At 53.6% G+C, this 16,242-nt stretch overlaps 1 protein-coding gene across 1 annotated transcript; it reads right to left on the bottom strand.

Annotated features, from left to right (window-relative positions):
• Positions 1-9,951: 9,951 nt before the first annotated feature.
• On the bottom strand, positions 9,952-16,242 carry RPL3 (ribosomal protein L3). Its single transcript, XM_080705483.1, has 10 exons — positions 16,235-16,242; positions 14,887-15,079; positions 14,214-14,382; positions 13,512-13,647; positions 12,003-12,189; positions 11,365-11,525; positions 10,777-10,878; positions 10,363-10,458; positions 10,129-10,248; positions 9,952-10,050 (listed from the first exon to the last, which is right to left on the bottom strand). The coding sequence occupies exons 1-10, from the start codon at positions 16,235-16,237 to the stop codon at positions 10,006-10,008; spliced, it is 1,212 nt and encodes a 403-aa protein (XP_080561609.1). The 5' UTR covers positions 16,238-16,242; the 3' UTR covers positions 9,952-10,005.

Below are 16,242 nucleotides of genomic sequence, written 5' to 3'. Positions count from 1 at the left end.
TTTACTTAGATCCTGAGCCTCCGATGAAGAGATGGGGAGGGAGAGGCGACACCTGGCAGCGGGGAGCTGCGGGCCGCCGCGGGCCCTGGTGCTCCTTCACCTTGGCAGAGAGAGAGAAGCAGAAGAGAAAGAGGTTTGGAGCCAAGGGCTGGGCTGCGGGTGTGTGGTCACCGGGGGTGGCAGCTCTCTCCTTCCCGGGCTGCAGGAGCTTGGAATTTTCTCCTGGCAGGAAGGGCCCACCCTCCTAGGAATGGAAAACAATCCTTGGCGGCTGCCCCTGAGGCCTGCAAGGTCTCTGACAGTCAGTCATTGTTATCCTCTCTGCTCCACCCTAACCATGCAGAGGGGAAACCGAGGCAGGTGGGGGTCTCGGGCTAGATCAAGAATGGGAATAATGCCGGGCGGGGTGCCACACACTTGTAATCCCAGCATTTGGGAGGCTGAGACAAGAGGATCATGGTTCGCGGACACCCTCAACTACTTAGTGAGGCCCTCTGCAACTCAGTGAGACCCTGTTTCAAAATAAAGAATAAAAAATAGGGCTGGGGGTGTAGCTTGGAGGTAGAATGCCCCTGGGTTCCATCCCCAGTACCACAGAAAGAAAAAAGTCTTTACCACTCCACCCAGCGGCCTACTATGACTGCTTTGGCCTTGGTTTCTTGTGTTTTATTTTAAAATGTCTCCTCTCAGACAGCCCTGGTGGCGTACACTTATAATCCCAGGACTCGGGAGCCTGAGACAGGAGGACCACGGGTTAGAGGCCAGCCTCAGCAATTTAGCAAGGCCTTGTTTCGAAATAAAAAATAAAAGCTGAGCATGGTGACACACATTTGTGATCCCAGCACTTGGGAGGCTAAGATAGGAGGACCACAGGTTCAAGGCCAGCCTCAGCAACTTAGCCAGGCTCTCTGCAACTTACCCAGACCCTGTTTCAAAAGAAAAAATAAGCCGGGCATAGTGGCACATGCTTGTAATCCCCGCACTTGGGAGGCTGAGACAGGAGGATCACACAGGTTCGAAGCCAGCCTCAGCTACTTAGTGAGGCTCTCAGCAACTTAGTGAGACCCTGTTTCCACATAAAGTACAAAATAGGTCTGGGAGTATAGCCCGGAGATAGAAAGCCTTTGGGTTCCACCCCCAGTACCATAAAACAAACAAACAAACACATAAATAAATAAATAAATAAATAAATAAATAAATAATAAAATAAAGCCAGGCATGGTGGCACACCCTTGTAACCCCAGCATTTGGGAGGCTGAGACCAGAGGATCGTGATTCGTGGACAGCCTCAGCTACTTAGTGAGGCCTCTGCAACTCAGTGAGACCCGGTTTCAAAATAAATAATAAAACATAGGACAGGGAGTGTAGCTCAGAGGTCAAATGCCCCTGGGTTCCATCCCCACACCCGCAAAAAAATAAAAATAATAAATAAATAAATAAAATAAAAGTGCGGGGGGGTATAGCTTGGAGGTAGAATGGCCCTGGGTTCAATCCTCAGGATCACACAAAAAGGAAAAAGAAAGAAAGAAAGAAAAAACAAGAACAGAGATGGGGAAGCAGGCAGTAGGCAGGAGAGGGTGGTGCCATGGGTCCACAGGGCCACCCCGCCTGCTCTGCCATCTGGGGACCCTGGGCAAGACATGGAACTCCTTTCATTTCTTCTTTCTTTCTTTCTTTCTTTCTTTCTTTCTTTCCTTCTTTCTTTTTTCTTCCTCTTCCTTCCTTCCTTTCTTTCTTTCTTTCTTTCTTTCTTTCTTTCTTTCTTTCTTTCTTTCTTTCTGGTACTAGGGCCAGAACCCAGGGCCATTCTACCTCTGAAATACACTCCCAGCCCTATTTTATTCCTTTACTTATTTATTTTTTCACTACTGAGGATGGAACTTAGGGGCATTATGCCTCCGAGCTACACCCCCAGCTCTATTTTTTTTTTTATTTTTTAATTTTGAAACAGGGTCTCTCTGAGTTGCAGAGGGCTTCCCTAAGTAGCTGAGGCTGTCTGTGAACTGCGATCCTCCTATCTCAGCCTCCCGAATGCTGGGGTTACACGCGTGCACCACCACGCCCGGCTTATTCCTTTTTTTTGAAACAGGGTTTTGCTAAGTTGCTGTGCTTCCCCAAGTTGCTGAGGCTGGCTGCAAACTTTCAATCCTCCTGCCTCAGCCTCCCAAGTCCTGGGATTAGAAGTGTGGCCACCACGCCTGGCTTTTTTTTTTTCTTTTGGAGACAGTCGGTCTCACTCTCTTGCTAGGCTGGCCTTGAATTCCTGAGTCTCAAGCAGCTTCCTACCTCAGCCTCCCCAGTGTTGGGCTTCAGGTGCACATGAATACACCCAGATTACTGCTGGAAGGGTTTTTTTTTTTTTTTTTTTTTTTTTTTTTGCAGCACTGGGGATGGAACCCAGGGACATTCTGCCTCAGAGCTACACCCCCAGCCCTATTTTTTATTCTTTTTTTTTTTAGGGGGGGGGGTGTCTTGGGATGGAACGAAGGGACATTTGACCTCTGAGCTACATCCCTTTCCTTTTTTTTTTTTTTTTTTTTTTTTTGATGGTACTAGGGATGGAACCCAGGGCCCTTCTACCTCCAGGCTACACTCCCAGACCTATTTTATATTTTTTATTTGGAAACAGGGTCTCTTAAACCAGCTGAGGCTGGCTTTGAACCTGTGCAATCCTCCTGTCTCAGCCTCCCAAGCGTGGAGATTATAAACCTGTGCCACCACACCCGGCCCCTGCCCTATTTTTTATTCTTTTTTTTTTTTTTATGGGAGTACTGGGGTTCCTGGAAACTCTTCTACCTCTGGGCTAGACTCCCAGACACCTATTTTTTTTAATATTTTTCTTTGGAAACAGGGTCTCTTAAGCCAGCGAGTCTGGCTTCAAACCTGCGCGATCCTCCTGTCTCTGCCTCCCAAGCGTGAGGATTACAAGGGTGCGCCACCACGCCAGGGTCTTCTTTATTTTGAAACCGGGTCTCACTAAGTTGTGGAAGCCTCACTAAGTAGCTGAGGCTGTCTGCGAACCGTGATCCTCTGGTCTCAGCCTCCTGAATGCTGGGATTACAAGGGTGCGCCACCACACCTGGCTCTGCTGGAGGTTTTAAAGGAATTATAAAGGACTTCACACACACAAAGGACATGGGACAGAATCACCGCGTCACGGGCCTTTCCCTGTGACTTGTTCTTTTGCTCTGGACACTGGTGAGTGGCTCCGGCTCCTCGGTCTGCTCACCCGAGGCACTCGGGGAGGCCCGCGTGCCTTTACTGCCTCTCTGGCAGGTGGCCCTTGGATAGCCCCCAAGATTGTGCTATTGGTCAGGTTTTCAAAGATAAAAGCGAAGCCTGCCAACTCCTGAATTTGAAACCTTGTGTGAAACCAACTCTCCCAGGCCGGTTCCCAGGAACACCTGGTCGGCCTTCCTTGGCTCCTCTGTCCTCCTCCCCATCCCTCGCTGACCACCTACTGTGTGCAGGGCCTAGCACTCAGGGGCGCCGGCTTGGGGGTGGGTAGCGGTGCCCCCGGTGACGGGGCAGCGCTGTTACAGTGCTGGGCGGCTGTCGCCAGGTGCTCCCATCTCCAGAGAACATGGAGTTCTGTGTGAAGGCTCCCGACCTGACTTGTCAGATCAACCTAACTGTGTTTTGCAACTCTGCGGGCCACTCGAAACAGCCGTGGGGGGCTGGCCTCAGACTTCCAACTGCCACCTCTGGCTCCCTGGGTAAGGTCAAGGCAAGCGAGCTTCCTGCCAGCTGTGTGCTCTGGGCCCGGTGGCTGCCCTCTCCGAGCCTGGCCTCACCATCTGTGGCAGGAAAGTATGCTACCTTCTCTCAGGGCTGTGTAGACACCCAGCTAGTATTCACAGACCTCAAAGGGATGGAGCCGCAATGGACAATGACCGCACAAGAGGAACTGGGCGGGCCCATCAGACAAATACAGGCCCGGCACCCCGAACCTAAGCCCCAAATCAGAAACCAAAAATCAGAAGCTCCAAAATCGGAAACATTTTTTTTTTCATGTGTGGTACTGGGGGTCGAATCCAAGGGCATTGTACTTCTGAGCTACAGATTCCTACTGTGCCTAGCTATAAGCCTAGCTTTTTGTATTTTTTGTGGTACTGGGGATAGAACCCAGGGGTATTCTACCTTTGACCTACCTCAGCCCTATTTTTTTATTCTTTATTTTGATACAGGGTCTCACTGAGTTGCAAAGAGCCTCACTAAGTAGCTGAGGCTGGCCACGAACTGTGATCCTCCGGTCTCAGCCTCCTGAATGCTGGGATTACAAGCCTGCGCCACCACGCCCATTTTTTTTTTTTTTTAAACAGGGTCTAAGTTGGAGGGCCTCACAAGTGGCTAAGGCTGGCCGTGAACTTGCGATCCTCCTGTCTCAGCCTCCCAAGTATTGGGATTACAGACATGTACCACCATGTCTGGCTCTCAAAATTGAAAACTTTTGGGGCACTGATAAGACTTCAGATTTTTGGATCAGTCATGTTCAGCCAGTAAAGTTGATGCAAATATTCTGAAATCTGAAATGCTTCTGGTGCCAAGTATTTCAGATAAAGGACATACAAGGGTATATATATTTTTTTTTCTTTTTTTTCTTTTTCTTTTCTTTTTTTTTTTTTTTGGTGGTACTGGGAATGGGACCCAGGGACCTTTTACCTCCGGGCTACACTACCAGACCTATTTTTATATTTTATTTGGAAACAGGGTCTCTTAAACCAGCTGAGGCTGACTTCGAACCTGCGTGATCCTCTTGTCCCAGCCTCCCGAGCGCAGGGATTACAAGTGTGCGCCACCACTCCCGGCTCAAAAGTATATTTCATTTCATCCTCAGGAGGGCTATAGTTCTGATCCCCAGCACAGAAAATAATAACTGACAATCACTACATTCCTGAGAACGTTTTCCTGGTACGAGGAGGACACTTTTCCACACACCACATCAGAACCACGGATGGGGAAGCTGAGGCCATCAGGAGGATGAGCGCACGCCCGGGCAGGCCAGCAGTGGTGGCCCACATGGCCGAGGCACCACAGCCTGGATGAACTGGAGGGTTGACTGGGCCAAGTGTGAGGCTCCTCAGTGCCTGACGCAGAGTGGGTGGCATGTATGTGTGTGTGTGTGCTAGGTGCTAGGGGTTGAACCAGGGGCACTCTACCACTCAGCTACTTCCTGGCTCTTTTCTTTTTTCTTTTCTTTTCTTTTCGTGAGACAGCATCTTGCTAAATTGCTGAGGTGGTTCTCTAACCCGTGACCCTCCTGCCTTAGCCTCCCAAGTTACTGGGGTTATAGGCATGCATCACTGTGCCAGGCTACATACAGTAGGAGCTGAATGGATGTTGTTGACATAGAAATAAATGGATGCTCTTTGTGGAGCCCCGAGAAGCCTTTGCACCACGGTGGGCTCTTCCCTTTCACTAAATGCATATAAGAGCTGGGCGTGGTGGCGCACACCTGTCATCTCAGTACTTGGGAGGCTGAGACAGGAAAGATTGCAGGTTCAAAGCCAGCCTCAGCAGTTCAGCAAAGTCTTTGGCAATTTCACGAGACCCTGTTTTAAGCTAAAAAGTAAACGTAGGTAAAAGTAAAAAGTAAAGTAGGATTGGGGTGTGACTGGAGGTAGAATGCCTCTGGGCTCAACCTTTGCTACCTGTATACGTGCACATATGAATGCTCAGCGCCAGTGAGGCGTCGCCTCTGTACTTGCAGCAGAGTGCTGGGCCCAGGACGCTGCCCTCTAGGGGTGAGGTCGGGACTCCAGGTGGCTTGAGCCACTGGGGACCCCAGCAGGAAAAGCAGAGGCTGAGACCAGGGGTGTGCTGGAAAATGTTCGGCAATGAGCCGTCAGGAAGAAAGGCCCTGGCTTGTGGTTCTCACCAACTTCTCTGGTGTAAACCGCACACCGCGGCTGTTAGGAAGCTCCAGGGACGGACGAACAGGTGAGCGACCCTGGCGGCCCTCAGCCTGGCTGGTGCCCTCTAGTGTCCCCAGAGGCAGCGGGCCGGCCATGATGGGGACAACGATGGCAAGGCGTCCCTGTGGGCCGTGCCGCGTGCGGGCTGCTGTGTTCCTGGGAGCCCAGGCCTCTCTGCTTGGATGCCCGCCCAGGCGAGCAGCCACTCTCAGCGCCTTTCCTGCACCAGCTCGTGGGGCCCGATGTGAACAGCGTGCTGGTGACCCAAGGCTGCCGTATTCAGAGCCGAGGACAGAGGGGCTGGCTGTGCTCCTGGCCCTGCCCGCCTGCCAGCCGGCAGCCTTGAGGGAAGCACCTTGCCACCCCTGTCATGAGGAAGCGGGGCCACAGCGGGAAGGGAGCCAGGGACGGAGCCATGGCGGCTGCAGGAACCGTGACCCTCGCGGTCTCCCTAGTCTCCGTGGCCCTCGGTGAGGCCTGCAGGTGCAGCAGCTAAGCGCTCGGCTACTAGACCTGCATTTGAACCCTGGAATGATGACGGCTGAGTCTGGGTCGAGGGAATGCTGCTTACTCTCCGTGCCTCAGTCTCCTCCTGCGGGCTGCTGGGCTCATCCAGTGAGAGCCAATAATATTAGGGCGCCTGGCCAGTGTCCTAGGGCACCCAGCAGAGGCCTCATTTTCCACCTGTGAAGTGGAAATAGTGGTTGTAGAGACTGAATAAGATGACTGGATAGCACCTACAGCACACAGTAGGTGCTTGAAAATTGAAGCCGGGCATGGTGGGCACGCTTATAATCCCAGCATTTGGGAGGCCGAGACCGGAGGATCACAGTTTGTGAACAGCCTCAGCTACTTAGTGAGGCCCTCTGCAACTCAGTGAGACCCTATTTCAAAATAAAGAATAAAAAATAGGGCTGGGGATGTCACTCAGAGGTAGAATGCCCCTGGGGCCATCCCCAGTACCACAAATAAAATAATAAATAAAACTGTTCCATGTTTAAAGAAAAAAACTAGTTAAAAAAAGTCAGCCAGACATGGTAGCGCACGCTTGTAATCCCCACACTTGGGAGGCTGAGACAGGAGGATCGCACAGGTTCGAAGCCAGCCTCAGCTACTTAGTGAGGCTCTCAGGAACTTAGTGAGACCCTGTTTCTAAATAAAATAGAAAATAGGTCTGAGAGTATAGCCTATGGGTTCCACCCCCAGTACCACCAAAAAAAAAAAAAGTCCTCAGAGCCCAGCAGGGAGCAACCCCTGCCTTCCTCGCCAGCCCCTCCCACACAAGGACCAGGCTCAGGCAGTGTGAGCCTGGTCCTTGTGTGGGAGGGGCTGGCGAGGTAGGGCCTGGAAGATTCTGGAAGGTTCCTTTCTCCACTCCAGAGGAGACCTGGGGTTTAATTTTTCTGCCTCCCAGGATGTTTGAGTTGATCCCCTCCCCTCAGTGGTCTAGCCTGGGCTCCTGGGCCGCTGAAAGAAAAAGCTACCTGGCTTCCTGAGAGCTGGTGCGGCGGGCGCCCAAGTGCCAGGCTGGCCCCTGGGCTGCTGCAATGGCAGGAGGTGGGCCCAGCAGCCCAGGGGAGGGGGCAGAGGGCACAGCAGGGTCCTGGCTCACCCCTGCAAGGCTGCCTACAGGACCCGGGGCTGAGAGCACTTGAGAGTCCACAAGGTGGCAGCCAACTGGCCACAGCTCTGCCCCTGGGCATGCCCAGGTGAGCTCCGCAGACAGGGCTCTGCCGCGCCTTTTAAGGCAATGGTGGCTCCTGCCACCACCTCCCTGTTCCCACTTGCTCAGAAATTCCCAGCAAGTATTTTCTTTTTCTGATTTTCAGGAGGTTAGAATGAAGCGCCTTGTTCTGTCACCGCAGGATTCCAGCGAGGCGGGTGTGGGGTGGGGGTTGGTGGGAGGAGAGTGTGACAGGAAGCCCCCACCACTGCGGGAGACAGACATGCAGGGGCACAGGCCTGTGCCCCAGGCACCGGGCCCACCCTCCCTCGTGCCAGGCCTGGGCAGGCCAGGGGACCCTGCGATGAACAAGGAAGGCCAAGCCTGCGCGGGGTCCTCCCTCAGAGCAGAGGGTCTATCCCCCAGAGCCCCAGCCTTCTACTCGGCCTGGGGAGTTGTCCTCATAGAGCCCGCCTGACTAAATCCTTTACACCTTTGTTTCAGAGGCCTCAGGACTGTATCCCAGGGTCTCAGTACCAGTTTTGAAAACCACCTTATCAGCTGGGCGTGGCATACCCTTGTAATCCTAAACAGGAAGATTTCTTCAAGTTCTAAAACTGCCCCAGCAACTTAGTAAGGTTCTCTACAACTAAGATCCTGCTTTAAGTCAAAAAACAAAACAGTATAGCTTAGTACAATGTCCCTGCGTCCAATCCCCAGCACAAGAGGCTGTCCCTGCAACAGCTGTGAGACCTGGTGCACAGCCTGAGGCCTGCATGTGCATCTGGGGTACTGGACACTGTGCCCTCGGCCTGGACACTGCCCTAGGGGCCTGTGTTCTCAGCCATCCTGGGAACTGAACCATGCACAGGGAGACCAGCAAAGCATCCCCCATGGACTGAATGTGCAACAAGGCCCCAGGCCAGGCTGCAGCCACGGGGACAGGAAGCCCAGGGGAAACTGACCAGAGCCTCAGAAGCAGAACCCAGGCCCTGGCAGCCTTGGGGCCATAAACAGAAGGCTGACCCACAAGGGGCCACACACCACCACCCCCTGGCGGCTTTGGAGCAGAAGTGCAGCTCCTGCCAAGAACAGACCCAACTGGGATAAAACGTGAATTTTTGTGGTGCAGGACTTAAGCCAGGGGTGTTCTACCAGATAACCGTACCTATTAAACCAGGCCTTGCAATTGGCTGAGGTTGGCCTCAAACCTGACTCACCAGGGGATTACATTGCTGAGATAACTGTATCTGTGACCTTTTTGCCTATTAAAGGTGTACACCAGCCAGGAATAGTGATGCCCACTTGTCATCCCCACGCTTGGGAGGCCGAGACAGGATGATCACACAGGTTCAAAGCCAGCCTCAGCTACTTAGTGAGGCCCTTTGCAACTTGGTGAGACTGTCTCAAAATAAAAAATGGGGCTGGGCTGCACTCAGACAGAATACCCCTGGGTTCCATTCCCAGTACCACAAAAAAAAGTTTGCACCATCACATTCCTGGCCTACAGCCTTGCCCCCACCCGTAACTGAGACACACCCTCAGGACCCTGAAATGCTCCCAGGCCTCACCCACTACAAGAATCAAAGTCCAGGATTCTTGGCCTCAGCACACCTGTGGACTGTCCACACCCAGCTTTCACCCCCTAAGACCACATAGTATCAAGGAGTCCTTAGCCAAGCATGGAGGTACACACCTATAATTCCAGTACTTGAGACAGAATACAGGTTTGTGACCAGCCTCATTAGACCATTGCAAAACTGGGTGTAGCTCAGAGGCTGGAATGCCCCTGGGTTCCATCCCCAGCACAAGAGGTACCCCTAAGTGGGCTTCTCTGGTGGGTAGTCCTGCAAGAAGCAGCATCCAGCTCCATCAGGGTCTGCTCCAGACTTCAGAACAAAAGGACACTTTTTGAAGGTCCTATACAACTTCAACCTCCCTTTCTCAACTCCAGAATGTTCTGTATTTCCAGGTGCATGGTTCCAGACCTTGGTGTAGTTACAAAAGAACCTAAACAAGCCCTAACTGGAAGCCACCCTGCATGGATTAAGTTGTACTGTACACTCCGAGGCCCAGGGTCGGCGTGCCTGTGCCAGTCAGCAAAGGAACCAGGGAACATCAGGTCCTCTCCACAGCTCTGGCGTCGCACAAGCTGTGCAAACAGACTCTGTACAGCTGAGCCCGGCCGCCTCGCCCTGTGTCAAACACTGCACAAAGCACCTGCCCTCTCCCACACTGGCTCCCAGCACTCCAGGGAAACCCCGGGCACACACCCTTCTCTGCTCCAGGCACTGGGGCAATGAAGCCCTCATGGCACTGTTGGCACACAGTCCATCTGCCTGGCTCTCCTCTGAAAGCAACCAGGCAGACACATCACTGGAAAAAATTTTATTGAGATCCCACCAGCTGCACAATGTCTTCCTGGTATCAGGCTCCTTCTTCCTTGGCAATCCGGTCTTTTTTGAGTGGTCCCTGTGGACACAGTAGGCAAGGTTAGAGATGCACAAAAGCAGGCCTCCCACCGGAGGAAGGGGACGAGAGGGGGCTCACCATGAACACTTTCTTCTCCTCCATGGTCTGGAAGCGACCATGGCCAAACTTGGAGGTGGTGTCGATGAACTTCAGGTCGATCTTCTCCAGAGCGCGGCGCTTGGTCTGTACCAGCAAGGACTGCGGGCCAGGAGGAGGAGTTATGGAGACCCCGGCTTTCCTGGGCATCTCAGCTGGGGCTGTCACTCCCCACAGCACCACCTGCCAGCCTGAGCCCCTCCCACCCAGCCTCACCTTGCGGAGGGTGAGGACCCGCTTCTTGGTTCCCACCACACAGCCCTTCAGCATGACGAAGTCGTTGGTCACTTCACCGTAGTGGACAAAGCCACCCTAGGAGAAACAGGAGGCAAGACAGCCATGTTAGGAAGGGCAGCCAGCCTAGGTGACTTCCAGACCCCAGCCCCGAGCTCGGCAGGCTGTCTGTCCTCAGAAGGAAGGCAACAGGGAATAGTTCCGCAGTCTCACTCGGGCGCTGTGCCCAGCGCATATTCCAGGGTCTCATCACAGGACAGCTGGCCAGGGCCACCCCAACCACATACATGGCACACAGCCATGCCAAGGCCGGTTAATGGAGCCACTCAGCCCCAAGGGGCCTGGAGGGCCCTGCGGGACCAGGGAGCCTGGGTTGGGCGGGCTGCCGGCGCTCACCAGGGGGTTGATGCTTTTGTCAGACAGGTCGTAGTCGGTGGAGGCGTTGTTCTTGATCAGCTTGCCGTCCTTGATGAGGTAGCCCTGCCCGATCTTGTAGATCTGAACAGGGAAGGCGCTGATGAGGACCTGCCCCTGGGGAGGCAGGTGAGGCCTGGGGGCCTGCGCCCCATAGACGGGGCAGAGGCAAGACAGCAAGCCCCAGGTCCCAGCCTCGGGCCTGCACAGGACTCTAGGCAGATGCTACAGCTTGGGGCTTAGTGATGGAGTACTCCAGGCTCAGCTGGAAAGGCGGGGTCGGGTGGCTGGCTCTAATCCAATGGCTCCTGGATAGGGCTGAAGTTGCAGCCCAGGGTGGAGCAATCCTTTAGTGAGGACCAAGGCTATACCTCAGCACCGGTGCCCCCTAACCATCCCCAGAAGCAGGCAGAGCCCATACAGAGCTTAAGGTTTCCAGAACCATCTTTGAGGATGGCACCCTACAATCAGAACTGGCCAGTGAGACCTCAGTAGCTAAGTGAGTGACAGGGCCTGAGCCACTCCCCCAGTGGTCCATTCCCACCTAGGGAGCTACCCTGAAACCTGTACCTTTTTGTTGATCTCCGTGCGGTGATGGTAGCCTTTCTGCCCAGCCCTGGCCACAGAGAAAGCCACACGGGCAGGATGCCACGCTCCAATACAGGCAACCTTGCGCAGCCCTCGATGGGTCTTGCGTGGAAGCTTCTTGGTATGCCAGCGACTGGTCACCCCTGAGAACACATGGCACTCATCAGGGTGCTGCCCCATCCGCCAGCCCTCCCTGTTGCCAATGCCCCCTGGAACTCGGCTGTGGTGCTGCTCACAAAGAGCACTAGACCAGCTCACTGCCCAGTGGCCGGCACATCTGCGCAACAAGGGCTGCTAAGTTACTTCCAAGACTGCTCCACTGTGTGGTGCTGGTGACTGTGCCCAGGGACATTCTACCTCATGAAACTGGGCCTTGCTAAATTGACGTGAACCTCATACTTAATCTAGTTGCTGAGGCTGGCTTCAAGCCTGTAACCCTCCTATGCCTCCCAACAGCTGGGACTACAGGCCTGGGCCACCACTCCAGCTTTTCAAGCAGGCCACAGCTGACCACTAGGTGCCTGTCCCTCAACGAGGGCAAGGGATGGATGCAGTCTGGCCTAGATGCTGTCCCAGCCCACCCCAGGATAATCACGGACACGAATCACTGCAAAGCTCACCTTTGTAGCCTTTGCCCTTGGTCACCCCGATGACGTCGATCATCTCATCCTGCCCAAACACCTGGTTCACAGGAACCTGCTGCTCCAGCCTCTCCCGGGCCCAGTCCAATTTCTCGGCCACGGTACCCCCATTCACCTGGATCTCCATCAGGTGGGCCTTCTTCTGACGGAGAGGAAGCAGGCGCATCTAGGAGGAACGGACAGCTTAGTTCAGGCCCAGTGCTCCAAGCTCCCAAGAGTGAAGTTCGTCCTCTGGAGTAGTGTCATCTACCGTGACTCTACTAAAAGCCTTTTCTTTTTGTGTGGTACTGGGGGTGGAACCCAGAGGCTTTCTACCTCCAGGCTATAAATTCCCAGACCTATTTTCTATATTATTTGGAAACAGGGTCTCACTAAGTTGCTGAGAACCTAAGTAGCTGAGGCTGGCTTCAAACCTGTGTGATCCTCCTGCCTCAAACTCCCAAGTGTGCCACCATGCCTGGCCTTACTAAAAGCCCACTTTTAAAGCATGTTGCTCGCTTGTGATCCCAGGACTCGGGAAGCTGAGTCAGAAGGTATGCAGGATCAATAACAGCCTTCGCAAGTACTGAGGCCCAACAGTGAGACCACTTGAAAATAAAACCAAGACAGGGGACATATCCTGGAGGCAGAATGCCTCTAAATTCAATCTTTCCAAAGAAACCTTAGCTGGGAATGGTGGTACATGTACGTAACACTAGTACTTGGGAGGCTGAGACAGGAAAGCCAGCCTCAGCTATTAGGGAAACTTTTAAAATCCATACATAAGCTCTAAGGATCAGAAAAATGCATTACGGCTGAGTATGGGGACACACGGGTTCCTTCAAGGCCAGCCTCAGCCACACAGTTTCAAAATTTAAAAAGGTGCTCTTGGAGTGCAGTTTGGAGGTAAGAAGCCCTTGGGTCCAATCCCTAGTACCAAAAAAATGCATTCAGGAGTATTTCCCATTCAGGAATATTCATCCGGGTATACCCTGAATGAATGTGCTATAACCTGTGCAGACACAGCAGCCCCTTACTAAGACCCCAGGACAGCAAACAAAAGAAACCCGTCCTAACCAAGACAAAAAGGGCTCCCTTTGCTCTGATCAAGTTCAGTTCAAACTGGCAGCAGCCAGTTGTTTCACAACAGCAGTGGAGGCCAATCAACTGCAAGCGCCCTCTGCTGGCAAGGGAGAGGCCCACACTGGCAGGGAGCCCTCAAAGAGCTCAAGCCTGAAAGCAACTTCAACAACTACAACTGTGTAGTCTCCTCTCCAAGTTGTGGAACCTGAAGTGAAGGAGTTTTAATCGCCACAAATCCTCAAGCTTGGCACAGAATTCCAAGTGGGCTGTCCTTATCAATAAAGGACCCACTAGGCGCCGTACTCTTCTGGAAAGGCCTCACCGCTTCCCTGCTTGGCTAGTCTGCAGAGCCCTGGACTCAACCCTCAGCACCAGGCCCCGGCTCCGGAGGGGGGGCAGCCTCCCAGAGCGGGCTCGGGCGCTCACCTGGGTGTGGGCGATGATGCGGATGACCTGGCAGTACTTCTTCATGCTGCTGAAGTCCTTCTCCAGCTGCTTCTTGCCCATGTCGTCCTGCCACTTCTTGCAGTACTTGGTGAAGGCCTTCTTCTTAGACTTATGCCTTCAGGAGCAGAGCAGAGTTGGGGAGGGCCGGGTGCAGCCTTCATCACCCCTTGGAGGGGGAGCGGAAGGCAGTGGCACCGCATAGGGATGGGGCTCATTGCCGGCTTCTAAGGAGCCTTTTCCACCGGCAAGCGGAGCCTAGATGAGCTCATCGGGCAGAGCCGAGCGGAGCTGAGCAGAGGTCCACAAGGTTACTGTCGAGGCACAAACATCCAAAGCCCCCTCTCGCTCCAGGGTACTAAGCAGCTCCCTTTCTCTAACTTGGAGATGCCACTCTCAGCAACGGAGGGAAGGAGAGCGCAGCCGGGGCCAGAGAGGCCCTATCAGGGTGAAATCATTCTGGTCCTCCAATTTCTGGGCGAACTCAATACTTCCCAGATATTGGGGTCTCAGGCAACCTATTAGGCTTAGACTGAGTGAGGACTCAGCAGAAACCAGAGGCCACAAGGTGTCTCCAGATACTGTCCTATGGCAACCAACCCCAAGGACAGCAGCCCGCACAGCTGCGGCCTGCGCAGGGTGCTTCCAGCCCTCCAGCCCCTAGGACCGCGAGCTGCCCCTCACCAGTTCTTATAGAAGCGCCTCTTGCACTCGTCACTGATGTGCTCGGCGAAGATGGTCTTGAAGGTCCGGAGGCCTCGGGGGGTTTCCACATAGCCCACAATGCCCACGACCACCATGGGCGGCGTTTCCACGATGGTCACGGCCTCCACTACTTCCTTCTTGTTTACCTCTGTGAAAATAGCAGATCATCAAACCTGAGCGGGCTAACAACCCACCAGAGGGCAGTGCCATTTTGTAGTCAATTGTCAGAACCCGCAGAAGCCAAGAGGTCCACCTGCTTGGGGGCACAGGGACCCGGCAGACCTGGAGCCCACACCAGCAGGCTGACTCCCAGGACTGTCCTCACTGCTACCTCTCTGGCTTCAGTTCTCTTCAGACACCTATCAGAACCTCTAAAGACCAACACATTTATCTCGACAAGAGTCCTAGAAATAGCCCTAAGTCTGGCTGGAGATCTGAATAACCTATCAGTTGACCAGCTGGTGCTGTGACCTACTCAGCCACATTTCAATGCAGTTTCTACTCCAGCCTTAGCTCAAATCACCCAAGCTAACACACTACATTATGGGTTCTTAGAAAATCTGCACCAGGTTTCCTGTCTCCACAGCTGGCCTTGAACACCACTTCCACATTTAACACTGCCCCTGTTTGGGACAACTGAGCGTGCACGTACTGGATCCTGGCCTGTCGACTTCCCGCACGATGTGGGTCATGCCAGCCTTGTAGCCCAGAAAGGCTGTGAGGTGTACCGGTTTGGAGGGGTCATCCTTAGGGAAGCTCTTCACCTTCCCACGATGCCGGCTGCTGCGCTTCCGGGGCAAGAAGCCCAAGGACCCATGTCTGGGAGCAGAGAACTTCCTGTGCGACTGTAAGGAAAAGCTGCATTAGCATCCAAACCAAGACGAAGCTCTCACTTTTCTGCCTGCCAAGGTGCTCATACCAGATCCTAGCCATACATCCACGAAACCCCTATTAACAGTACTGGCTGTCTTTTTGTACTAGGTATTTAACTGCAGGCGACGCCCACAGTCCTCCCCTTATTTTATTGAGTGTCCAAGCTGCAGAGACCGACCACCTTGCAATAGTAGTCTCAGCTTCCCAAGCACCACCAGGCCCAGCTTAAGCTCGTTTTGAGATCACCCATTAGAAAGCAGTGCTCAAATTTGGTATGGTGGTGCACACCTCTAATCCCAGGACTCGGGAGGCTGAGTCGGCAGGATTGCAGGCTGAAAGACAGGCTCAGCAAGCCGTGTCTCATCACCCAGCTAGACTTCCACTACCACAAAAAAGCACTACTCAACACAAGTTTAAATACCGATTTGCATTACCCTCATTTTGCCAATTGCCAGACGACGATAAAACTCTGGCACTTAAAAAATGGAGAAACGGGTTGTTTTAAAAGACTCCTACCACACAAGGGACGTTACAGGACAATGGCTAGGTGGCCAGTGGTCGTACAGTAAGAAGCTACAGCTCCCTGGACAGGAGCCAGACTGGTACACAGGCCAGTGGAACGCCGAGCCAAATCAGAACATGACAATCAGCACAAAATCTCTGTCCGCCCGTCAATAAGTTCATCATCTGTGGCTCGTAGACAAAGACCATTAATAGTTGCACCAAGTCACTTCAAACTGCGGCTTCAACCACCCTTACCAGAGTCTCCCCTTTTATCTGTGTATTTCCCAATTTAGTAAAGATGGCATCCACATCCCGTAAGGCTTTCGGGGGCAGGCATGCGGCCTAATCGTGGCCTACGCTAAAACGGGTGAGGCAGAGACCAGAAAAGGCCCATGCTCAAGGCGTGGCGCGCGCACAGGCCTCTCGGGCACACTCGCAGGCCCAAGGCGACACGTCTGCACTACCTTCCCCAGGCCTCGCGAGTTTCCGGAAAATAGGCCTGCCTCCATTCCCCACTGGGTCCCCCGTGCTGCTAGAGTAGGATCCCGGCGCCCGCCAAGCCGAGATGGCGACGATGCGCTGCGGATTCACTCACGCCAGACCCTAGCACTAGAGACACTCACCATGGCGC

The sequence above is a fragment of the Muscardinus avellanarius genome (assembly GCF_963383645.1).
Source record: "Muscardinus avellanarius genome assembly, chromosome: 11".
Classification (NCBI taxonomy): domain Eukaryota; kingdom Metazoa; phylum Chordata; class Mammalia; order Rodentia; family Gliridae; genus Muscardinus; species Muscardinus avellanarius.
This window is presented reverse-complemented; position numbering and strand designations above follow the sequence as displayed.